The sequence below is a fragment of the Acanthochromis polyacanthus genome, chromosome 1, assembly GCF_021347895.1.
Source record: "Acanthochromis polyacanthus isolate Apoly-LR-REF ecotype Palm Island chromosome 1, KAUST_Apoly_ChrSc, whole genome shotgun sequence".
Lineage (NCBI taxonomy): Eukaryota > Metazoa > Chordata > Actinopteri > Pomacentridae > Acanthochromis > Acanthochromis polyacanthus.
Genome location: NC_067113.1, coordinates 16,281,031 through 16,292,818, shown reverse-complemented (window position 1 = coordinate 16,292,818; position 11,788 = coordinate 16,281,031). Strand labels below are relative to the sequence as shown.

The 11,788-nt window shown below is 38.8% G+C and overlaps 1 protein-coding gene across 1 annotated transcript; it reads right to left on the bottom strand.

Annotated features, from left to right (window-relative positions):
* Nucleotides 1–218: 218 nt before the first annotated feature.
* On the bottom strand, nucleotides 219–8,671 carry spint1a (serine peptidase inhibitor, Kunitz type 1 a). The gene is made up of 11 exons (XM_022195509.2): nucleotides 8,147–8,671; nucleotides 7,577–8,024; nucleotides 6,742–6,899; nucleotides 6,505–6,646; nucleotides 4,372–4,539; nucleotides 3,351–3,398; nucleotides 2,517–2,648; nucleotides 2,362–2,412; nucleotides 2,025–2,195; nucleotides 1,530–1,589; nucleotides 219–1,248 (listed from the first exon to the last, which is right to left on the bottom strand). Exons 2-11 carry the CDS (start codon nucleotides 7,974–7,976, stop codon nucleotides 1,067–1,069), a joined length of 1,512 nt encoding a protein of 503 aa, XP_022051201.2. The 5' UTR covers nucleotides 7,977–8,024; nucleotides 8,147–8,671; the 3' UTR covers nucleotides 219–1,066.
* Nucleotides 8,672–11,788: the final 3,117 nt, after the last annotated feature.

The window sequence follows — 11,788 nt, the reverse complement described above, 5'->3', positions numbered from 1 at the left end:
AATCCTAAATTGCGCAAGAACTTTATGAAATCATGTTTCACTTCTGCAAATATGTGTGAAGAATGAAATGTGGTGATTTCACTTGTTGCAGCAAAAAACAAAGTGTATAAAGTGTGTGTCATATAATGCCAAACAGCAGCGCCGAGAACTCAAAAACGTCTTTCCAAACATATTCGAACACGACGACCTCTTTCACAAGGAATTAAACACTCAATGAATGTGAGGTAACATTTTTATTTAGTATGAACATCATGATGCTGTTACAGCTAAAATAAACCTATATCAGGTCATATGTACAAACATTTGAAAAGTTTAAAATGTTGAATATTCAACAGCAAAGGGTGCTTTTTAAATTGTGAATAAGCGTTTTTGTTAATATATGAATGATGCTTGTTCAAAAAACACTTTGTCAACAAAAAAATAAAGTAAATCAGCCAAAAAAAACCTTCAAGTGAAATATTACTTTAAGTTCTATGATTATGTACAACATTGCGCCTGTATGTGAAATCCAGTGAAGTATGTAACAACAGTGTAGAAAACAGAATAAAAATAAATCTGACAGAGTAAAGAAGCTGGCGTGGCAGGACCTCAGGACGGTGAAGGATCACTGTTTCATTACATATCCACAAAGTCTCCCAGAGTTTGGTTATAAGAAAAAAAAAAAAGCTTTCAGCGACAACTGTAAGATCACTTAAGGGAAACAGTAAATTGTAGACAAGTAGGTAACATCTGCACATTTAAATGGAAAGATGTTCTGTGGTAATCCTTCCCTTTTAACCTGAGTACAAACCATCATCTAACAACTTATTTTAACAGGCTACTGCATAAAAAACATGTTAAAAATCTAATTAGATATCACATTTCATCGGTTGAAGGCCTTCTGCCTTCTTTGTACAACACCCTCAAAGCACATCCGCATACGGACAAAATAAAACAAGGTCTCCTACAACATTCAAACTTAGCCAACAGACACGTTTCCTCTCTCGTCAATCTGAGTGTGGTGGTTGTATAACACAGATCCAACCATCATCATTCACTACCAGGGCCAGAGGTGAGGACTTGGGGGTCAGATGGGCTTGGTGGTGCTGTTGTAGACCAGATGATCTCTGTCTTCTATCGAGGTAATGGGAGCATTGACAGGGACACGTTGGTGCTGTGAAGACTTCCTGCCCTTCATAAAGCAGTAAATCAAGACGCCCAGCAGGATGGCGACACCCACAGCCAGGAGGGCAGCGATCACCATAGTGACTATAAGATAAATTGAAATAAATATGGTTAAAGTTAACTTGGTGGCTCATCATTCAGAGGCAATACAAGAAAGGCTACAAAGTTGACAAAGCAGATCAATAAATCTAATGCAACTCTGGACAACTTAGTCATGTGGAAAAATGAGCTGAAAGAGCGCAAAGCTTTGACAGCTTTGCTGAATCCACTTGCTGTAAAAGCTGATGGAGCAAGGTTGGTTTTTATGTAGGTTTAATTTGAAGCTGTATAGGTGTACAGGGAAAAAAAATTAAAGGGTAATGTACCAATCTCGTTGTTAGACGACTGGCGCTCAAACTCCTGTTGTCTTGCAAATACGTCCTTTTCTGAAATAAAGAAAAAGATATGATATAACTGAAAATTAATTATGTGGTACATGGCAAGGAGAAAGGGTCATTAATAGAAAGCTTCACTCCTGGGGGTCACAGAACCTGTGAAATCAATGCTGACTGTATGATGATGCAGTCAAATGTTCACCAGCTAGTTGCCAATTTTCTCTTTCTGCTGTTTGACATTTGATGCATAAAAATAAGAATTACAGCAGCTTTACGAACAAAGATATGCATGCAACAATACTTAAAAAGACTATTTCTGGAGCTCCCTTCAAAACTGGAGTTTTATTCTAGTGTGTATTATATTCTTGAGTATTTTTTCTAGTGTGTGTTTATAAATAAATAAATGAATAATAGTATAGAAAACAGTTTATCAGAGTACATAGTGCAAAAGAGGTGACAAACATTTGCAAAATGCCCAAAACCCACCTGTTACTCCACGGCAAACTTTCAAACAGGACTCCTCAGATTCAAATCTGTTCTCATTTCCCTGGCAGCCACCATAGTTGAAGCGCAGGCAGCTCTGCTGCACGGGGTCGTAGTACCACTTGGTGATGCTGTCCCTGCAGTTGCCAGTGTCGGGAAGCTCTGTGCAGCGTACTATGAAAAACAGCCAGTGTGGTGAGATTGCATATAGTAAAAACTGATAACAAGAGTCTGTGTCACATTCAGAATGCACTGTAAAATAAAATTTTCACTCTTCACAGCGGACGCTTTACAAAGCAGAAATTAACACCAACACAAAAAGACCTCAAGTTTAAATCACCTTTTTGTTCATCCACTGGAATCTGCCGCAGAATCTGAAACTTGTCCTTCACTGATAAACACACAGGACATAATTCAAATTAGCATTTTATCAATGTGTTCTATTTAGATTCCCATGAGCCTGCATGAAGCTTAGTTTGCATAGTGGCTACTCACAATCATCGCAATTTAGTTCATCTGAGCCGTCGCTACATTGTGGGGAAGAATCGCACTCCAGTCCTGGATCCAAACAGCAGCTGTTAGAGCAGGTGAACTGCCCTGGCTTACATGGGTTGCCACATTTTTCTCCTGAGGTACACAAACAGAGGAAATTGTCACTTGTCCTGCACCATCACTGATAATTTTACAATAACACTGCATCCTGCGATAAATTGAAATGGGGTCACTCACACTGATGAACTCACAGTGAATTTTGCAGTAAGTTTCAGCTCACTGCTAAGCTCTCTGTCTATCCTTACTGCTCTGACTCACAGTTTAAGACCAAGTACCGTTACAATTGTTCGTTTTTTGTTTTTTTTGTAGAATTTGGTTAAGGCAGATTGCTTATTTTTGGACAACTGTTAAATGAAACATGTCAGAAAATTACAAATCCAAAGATTTTACAGTTCCTGGCTCTGATAAATGTCATTTTTACAATCATTTAAAGAAAATATGTCTTTTTAACCTGGAGGTGGGTTTTGGGGTTGAGAGGCTAGTTTATTATTCATTCTTTCAAATTAACTAGTCACTAGGAAAGATATTAGCATTTGCATATTAGCATTTGTACGTCACTTCTATTCTTTGCAGTTCTTATATTACAACAGTATTTAGCATATATCTTAAAATCCAGAAAGGACAGCAAAGTTTCTTTTGCCTTTAATATTCTGGATCAATTTATATGCCGTTTTCATCATTTACTTTTCTCCATGTTCAAAAAAGCATAATGATTATGACAAATATGACAGTATATAGCAATAGTATGTCTGTCATCAATAACCAGAATTCACCTACCTTGGGAAGTGGGAATAGGCAAACCTCTACCAGATATACCACCTTTTTCTGAAAGAAAAAAATGACGTTGTTGGTTAAAAACAATAAATTTACAAACAGGCAAACAGTAGAGACCCACTCACTTTCCTGAAATAATGTTGTTTGTTTATAATTGCTGACAATATTAAGGCCACACCAAGCAGGATTTGGGTATCTCTGACATTAGAAAATTTATTTTTTTATCCTCATCCACAAGACTTATGCTTGTCAGTCCTCTAGGTCAATGCCCTTTTTTAGTTTTCATAGTTACACTTCCTTTTTCTTTGTAAGATCAGGTATATTTTTGCTTTTTCAACTTAATTTTTATCATCTTCATTTACAAGATTCACCTCACACAGCTGCCTAACACACACTTAGTAACCAAGCATGTGTCTACTTATGAACCCTTGTAACCTGAGTGTTCTCAGGAACTTTTAGATTCTCAGGAATCTAAAAGTTTAGATTCTCATGCCATAGGAGTTATTTTACTTATTTATATTTAAACAGAACACACTGGAGTACAAAGCCAGTAGAAAATTCAAATTGTAACTGCTCAAACACCTATGGTCTGCTCTGTACATGTTTCACATAAATCCATCAGGTAAAGGCTGCCTATACAAGGTGTGATCAAAAAGTTCTGGGACTTCTAAGTAGGAAGTGTATCACAGTCTAAAACCCCTTTTTTGGCCTATTGAATTCAGTTTTAAAAGGTCCATGTTTTGCCACAATTTAGGAGATTCAGTGCTCATTGCAAGAAATGCTTGACATATTTACTTCTAGGGAGTGTTACAAGCATGCTGGGAGTGCTGTATTGCTGCACAAGGTGACGACTTTGATGGTGATAGCAGCCAAAGTGAAATCAGGTATAGTCTGTTTTTTTTTTATAACCCTGATCACACCTTGTGCATCACATTCAAAATACAAACACAAGATGTACAAAAAAAACCAAAAAAAAAACGCAGTGTTATAGAAAATTCCAGAATAAAACCCAGAGGACAGATACCTGAGCCATAGCAGGCATTGGAGCACTCATCTTTGGAGAGATAGTTGTTGAGATTCTCCCTGCAGCCCCCATACATGAACTCCTCGCACTTCTCTGAAGCACCGTTGTAATGCCAGCGAGGGAAGGCACCTCGACACGGCCCGATCTTCTTTGGAGCCATACAGTGATCTGGTGGGAAACAGAGTAAAGGATTACTTCTGATTCACAGCTAATAATGGCTGTCCTGCTAACATTTCCTAAAAATCTGTTTGTTTACTGCACCAGTGCACAAATTAAACGTCACCAGCGGTACTGTCACAGTGATAATGTTTCAGATTTACTCATTTAAAAGTAAATCTGAAATGTTGGGAAGAGTCCGATGATGTAAAAAGCATTTTAACAATCCCCGTTTGCGTTTTGCTGAAACTAATCTAATCTGCTACTTATGTGGAAATTCACCGAGTTCAGTAACACTGATTACAGTGCTCCACACACGATTTTGTAAGTACTGAAAAAAAACTAAGTTTCAGTAAAGTGGGAAGGTGCACAAACTATGTTACAAAGGACTACTGATGATAAAACTTAGTTATAAATAGGTTAATGTGCCTCAGATGATTTCACATCCATAAACCAGTTTGACAAACCACTAACAGTGTCTGTCTCATATCAGGGACCAGTTTCGGTGGGATTTCCTTTTGTAGTTTGTCCTAACTGTCTGTTTTTTGTGTCTGTGTCTCCCGAACAGACATACGATTGAGAAAAAACCCATAGTGGCTGGTTTCGACAGACAATGGGCTTAGAGAAGAAGATGCAGGGTGTCTGCATGTGGTTGATGATACACATTTTAAGAACGGTCACGTAGAATACAGCTGTTATTACATATGACAAAGAAGTGTCTCGCTGCTAAGATAAATAAGGAAGTGCAAGTCTCAGTGTCGTTATTAAGTTCTCATGTTATTATCAGTCATTTGTGAACGAGTTGAGGTGGTATTTCAGCCTTTCGTTCACAGCACTGACATGTAGAAGAGTAAAGTCATGCACTGAAGCACATTCCTACCACTGCTCAAGCTGTTAATAGGTAACCGAAACACTCAGCAGCTAGAAGTCTTTTCTTGTCTTTCAGTTTACAGTCAACAAAGAACATGCAGATACACAAAAGAGCAAAAGAAGCCACTTTTAAAGGATAGAAGTTCAAGACTTAAATCACTTTTAATGACTACAGACTGTAACGGCGACTGGAGTCTTCTTGTTTGTTAACTAAAGGTGAAACCAGACTGACAGGTTTTGTTGAGTCGGGGGCGGAGAGATGGTATCGGGGGAGAAAAAAAACAACAAAAAAAAAAAACCCGCCAGCTGCTCTACACTTTTCTGTTTCCTAACGTGTTCACAACCCCTTTCTGTGTTGTGTTTCACCGGAAGCAATCTGGACACTGTAAGTGATACAGAGAACACCATTTAACCAACCACTCTCCCATATTTCCGTTTCTTTACTGCCATCAGTCTTCTCTTTACCAAAACGGAATAGGAAGTAGTCATTACAAAATCACCTTTTATCTCCATATCAGGATTGTGTTGCGTCTTTCAGACCACAGGAATTAGTCGAGCATGCCACGACAGGTTTGATCACAACTAACTTGCTCATACTGGCGACATATGCAAAGCAGTACCAGAGCAAGTGATAAACCGAGTTCCTTGGAAAGCTATTATATCAGAGCAAAACAAAAGACTTGAAATCACGCGCCTGCTACAATTAGTTCAGAAAGGATATTTTGGGCTTTAAGGGGAGAATTTAGAAAGTTGATGAGAAATCTAAAGACAGAGGGGCATCGTGATGTCTTATCCTGTCTGTATTTCAACATCAAACACAAGACAGGTGACTCTGAATAAGCCAAAGAAAATGTCAACACATAAAGTTCAGTAGAAACGTGACTCATTACAACTGAAACCATTTCTTCACCCAAATGACCTACTGAGTCTATTTACTCAGGGATGCTGGCAAAAACAACTCTGATATAAGATGCAATTCACAGCCTCCGATTTGCAGAGCGATATTAATGTCATGACAGGATGGAGTGTTTTCTGGTGTGATAGAAAACAGATGTTCTGCATAAATGAATATGTTCAGACAGCTTTTTCCTCAGTCTAGATACTCACGCTCAGACTGCTCAGGAGTGAGGACCAGGACAGTAACCTTGGTTGAGTCTGACTGACCGATGCTGTCTGTGACAGTCAGCTTGAATTTGTACACCCCAGATGTCAGATTGGAAACAATAATCTGGTCGGGAAAGTTGGTTTTCTGTGAGGCATGAAAGCAGATTTCCAGTTAAAACGCATTCAGAATAAACAACATTATGACGTAAATGGAACAGACAAGTAAGACAATCTTCTTACCTCAATGATAGCATAAGGATACTCAGTGAGCAGTTCCCAGTGGTAGGACGAGATCTCAATGTCATCTTTGCTCTGGATGCCGTTCAGTGTCACACTGTCCTGAGGCTGGACCACCCGGTCAAGGCCTCCGTTGGCCACTGGTGGACGGTCAGAATCAGCTGGAAATACAGCATGAGATCATTAAATTTACACGAAGAAGTCCAAAGAAGCAATAAAAGTTGTGTATAGATACAATACAAGACACTTTATTTATCCCCAAAGGGAAATTCAATCATGTGGGAGTCTCATCTCTTTACTTTAGAATTATACTAGATAGATAGATAGATAGATAGATAGATAGATAGATAGATAGATAGATAGATAGATAGATAGATAGATAGATAGATAGATAGATTCGTAACACCTGCAGACATTTAGACAAAATGAGGAACAAACAGAAACCAGGCGCCATTAGTCCTTGACATGTGGGAACATGCAAAAGTGAAAGATTTCTTCTTGAAATCTTGTGGTGTCGCATAGCCTTATTACAAACTGTGTTCAAATACAAAGCACTGACAGCCAGTGAATGAAATTATTTGAGCTCAGATCCAATGTTGGTGAAGAACTGGAGTTTGGGGGATATTTATTTATAGTCCCTCTGATTTTAAAGGGGAAACCAGTCCAGTAGTTATTGTCCTACAAGTAGAAAGCATACTATAATGCAAACTATGTCACATCTCCACTTTCATCTTTCATGGGCATGACTAACTGCACTTATCCTGTAGATTAGGATTCCCTCATGATAAACTGATGAGCAGTTTAAAGTGTGTCGGGCTTTGATCAGTTTTCTTCCTACCTGGGGCTGCATCCACATTCAGGTAACTCTCATAGACAGACTCCAGGATTTGGCTGGTGTATCCTTTCTTCCTGACAAAGCGACAGGCGTATTTCTTCTTGTACAGACAGTCAAACAGAAAGCAGGACTGGACCGAGCCGTCCTCTTCTCCTTTCTCCATGAAGGCGACATTGCACCTCTGGTCCTTGCAGCAGGCTGTTACACAGTCCCTTTCTCGGTCCAATATGGGCGACGACAGAAAAGTAGCTCCGTCTTTCACAGATTCATCGGCGTCGAGCACAAAATCGTCCCGACCTTTCTTGAATTTGGTTAAACAGTTTTCACCGAAGTCCTGAGGCGCCGCGGAGCGCAGAAGACAAACAAGGAGAAGGAGCGACTGTCCTTTAATGAACGCGTTCATTTTTAAAGTCCTGGGAGGGTTTCCCCACGAATAAAATCCTAAATTCACCTGTAAAGACAGTGAAAGCAGCAGAAAGTGAAAATAGATAATTACTGTTTAAACTAAAGAAACGTTTTCAAGCAGTGATTAGGCCGCAAAAGGAGCAAAAACAACACCCGGTTCATTCTCACCTCTCAGCGAAGAGACTCGTAGCTGCCCACTGCTTTTATTGACCTGCTGCCTCGGAGCTCCTCAGGCTGATCCGATACTTCACAACTCTGGAACTCTCACAAGAGATTAACCTGCTTGATCTTGACAAACACCTCCGCGATCGACGACATTTCGCAGGTGACTCACCTGAGAGATCCAGGAAGTGAAATTCCACTCCTGATGCCACTCCCTGCAGTCGAGGCCCCAAACACAAGAGTTTAGACTAAGGCATCATTGTTAGTGTAGTAGCCTACTGTGCACTTTAATTATGCAGCTTAACACACTGATTTATGTTTCTTATTGAATTGTGAATTATTATTTTAGGAGCTTCTTCTATAATTAATGATATCATTACCAGTTGCAGAGTTTTATTATTTCAATAGCCTATATGCATCAGGGGTGGAGCTAAGAGGAGAATAAAGCCTGTCCACCCTACAAAGTCAATAGTGAAGCCTAGATGAAGGCTCTGCACAAACTTATTGAATTGGGCATCCTCTAATTATTATTTTTCTGCCAGAACTTTTTGTTTTTTCAGCAGAACCTAACCTCTTTCTAATGCTATTGTCCCCATACAGATGCATTTTAATAACATCAAAACCTACACTCAACCAAAACAAAACTTTGACCAACCACAAAATGTTTACACTGATTTCGTTGCAGTTCACAGATTTTCAATTAATGTCTTGAAAAGGGTGTAGACAGTGTAAAATGCATGAGTTTTTATATGTATATACGACTGTTCAAAAGTTTGGGGTTACTTAGAAACATCCTTATTTTTGAAAGAACAGCATTTTTTTCAATGAAGACAACATTAAATTAATCAGAAATACAGTCTAGACATTGCTAATGTGGTAAATGACTATTCTAGCTGGAAATGGCTGATTTTTAATGGAATATCTACATACAGAGGAAAATTTCCAGCAACCATCACTCCTGTGTTCAAATGCTACATTGTGTTAGCTAATGTTTTTGAAAGACTAACTGATGATTAGAAAACTCATGTGCAAATATGTTAGCACATGAATAAAAGTATGAGTTTTGCCTGGGTGACCCCAAACATTTGAATGATATTCATCATGCTTTTATTAGTCAGTGTGTGAGATCTAGGTCCAGCTGTAGATTTCTTAAAGCTCTTTTACAAACTTGTATGCCTCTTCTAGACATGTACCCTGTTCTGTGTCTAATTTATGTCTGAATGAGCACTCTGGCCAATTTTCTGTAGAAGTCGTGCCGCCAGTCTTACTAGGTCAAACCCAGTCATGTTACTGTGTCACTTTCAACGTTGCACAAGTCTGAACTGCACCGTCACCTTAATGGATAAGCACGCACAAACAAAGGTATTAAACATTGTGTGAAGTAATTTAGGAAAGGATTTTCTACAAGACTGTGTGAATGAAACCTACTCTTAAGAGCTCCGGAAACAAGTGGTACAAACTGCTAACCAATGCAAAACTGACCCAGAACCTGCAGCCAAAAGAAAGAAACTAAAGGCAGGATGGACACAGTGTGACAATGCCCTACAACAAAAGCTAAAAAAATAACAACCAAAAAACTAAACAAAACATTATGCCACCCCAGTGTAAGTGGTCTCAGGTTCCTATGAACATTTTCTGGTTCCACCATTGCTGTACAGTCGTGAACAAAAGCTTACACACACTTGTAAAGACCATGTTTGTAATTTCAGCCTCCAGTGTCCAATGACTCCTATAACTATTCTATGATGATGAGAATTTTCTTTGATGGGATCATTCAAACCCGTGTGTCTATGTCACACAAAAAACAACAACAATGCATTTTGATTGTTTCATAGATTTAACATAGATATTCTGGAAATATGACAAAATATAGTGGGTCAAAAATATACATACAGCAAGAGTAATATCTGGTTAAGCGTCCCTTGGCGATTATCTCCTCAAACAGGTATTTTTGGTAGCCATCCACAAGCTTCTGGCAAGTTTTTTGTTGTATGTCTTATCACCCCTTTACACAGAATTAGTACAGTTAAACTAAATTATTTGGCTTTCCTGACACAGATTTGTGTCTTCATTACAGTCAAACGGGTTTTTGATCAGGTTTAAGTCAATACTTTAGGGGAGGCCAGTCTAAAATGATAATTCTAGCCTGATTTAACCATTTCTTTACCATTTTTGACATGTATTTGTGGCCACTATCTGATTATAACATTAAACACTAAGTTTTTTTTCCTTGTGTTTTAAAAATAATGGTAATAGGTTTATTTTTATAGTGTGTTTCACGAAAAGAGCACAAAATGCTGTCTGTTGCAAGATGATGACATAAAAACGTGGTAATAGATGTAAAAATAACCAAATAGAGGCATATAATAAGGAAAAAAACAGAATCCCTTTTAATCGATTTAAGTATACATGACGTTTTAGTAACATAAAAATTGAACGTTGCTAACAGGTATGACGCTAAAATAACATTTCTCATATATTTTCATATATTTTGACAGATGTCAGCGCTCTCAGTTTTTCAGGTGTACATATATTTGTCCAGAAGGTGGCAGTATGATCCCACCAACAGGTGAGTACACAGCTGGTGGTGAACAGTTCCTTTTTATTTCTGTAAGTATTGTGCTTTTTTGACTCATTCTTCCTTATGTACTGTGTGATCATTAACACGCATCGTCCTAAAAATTCACAGGTACCCAAATTTTCTTTTCTTAATTGACACCGAAACTTAGACATACGCTCTGAGTCATAAATTACAGTCGGTATGTGATGAGTCATAAAGCCACACATGTATCTGTCAACAACTGTCGGGAAGCAAGCAGGAAGCAGTCAGTCAAATTATGGCATGTAGATGATGAGGAAGGTTCAGAGTTTTATACTGAGTCATTACATCCATATTTACTCAGAGGATAACTGTTTATTTGGAAAAAAACAAAGGTAGCAACTCTACAGCTTTTTCACAGTGAGAGCTGATGTCTTCACAGTCAAGCTCATTTCCTGCCTCTGTTTTCTTTTTTATTCTCCCTAGAAAGAGTTACCTGGCCAGGTCTGAGGTGAGAAGGCCTAGCACAGGTCTCCAGTCCACCTCCCTTTATTTTTTTTTTTAACCAGCCGATGGTGCAGAACCAAGCAGCATAAGATGGGATGAATGAATTTGTGTGCCTGGAAAGGTGAGCTGCAAGCGGCCCTCAATAATTCAGTGTTTGTAACAGACGGTGCATCAGTGGGTGAACACGCACAGCTCTGCCTGATGGATAGTCCCTGCCAAAACAAAAAACTGAACCCCATTATTCATATCGTAATAGGATCTGTGGAAACTCTGCAGCCTGTTGTCTCTGTTGTCTCACCTGTAATAATTTGGCACAGGCAGCTACTACCATGAATTTTTGACCTTCGGGATATGTGCTGCTGTTGATATTCGACTTCGCAAACACTCACGGTTTCAGCACTTTTATCTGACATTTGACTTCCAAACAACAATAAATACTTCTCTCCTGTTCATTAATTATTTACGGTTGCGTAACTGAGGATGCCAATTGGACTTCAAGGCTTATTAATCGTACACCTGATAATGCCTGTTATAAAGGACAAAGCAACTATCACAGTAGAGGAACCCTGGCTCACCTGTCAGGGGGACCCAACTATTGTTAG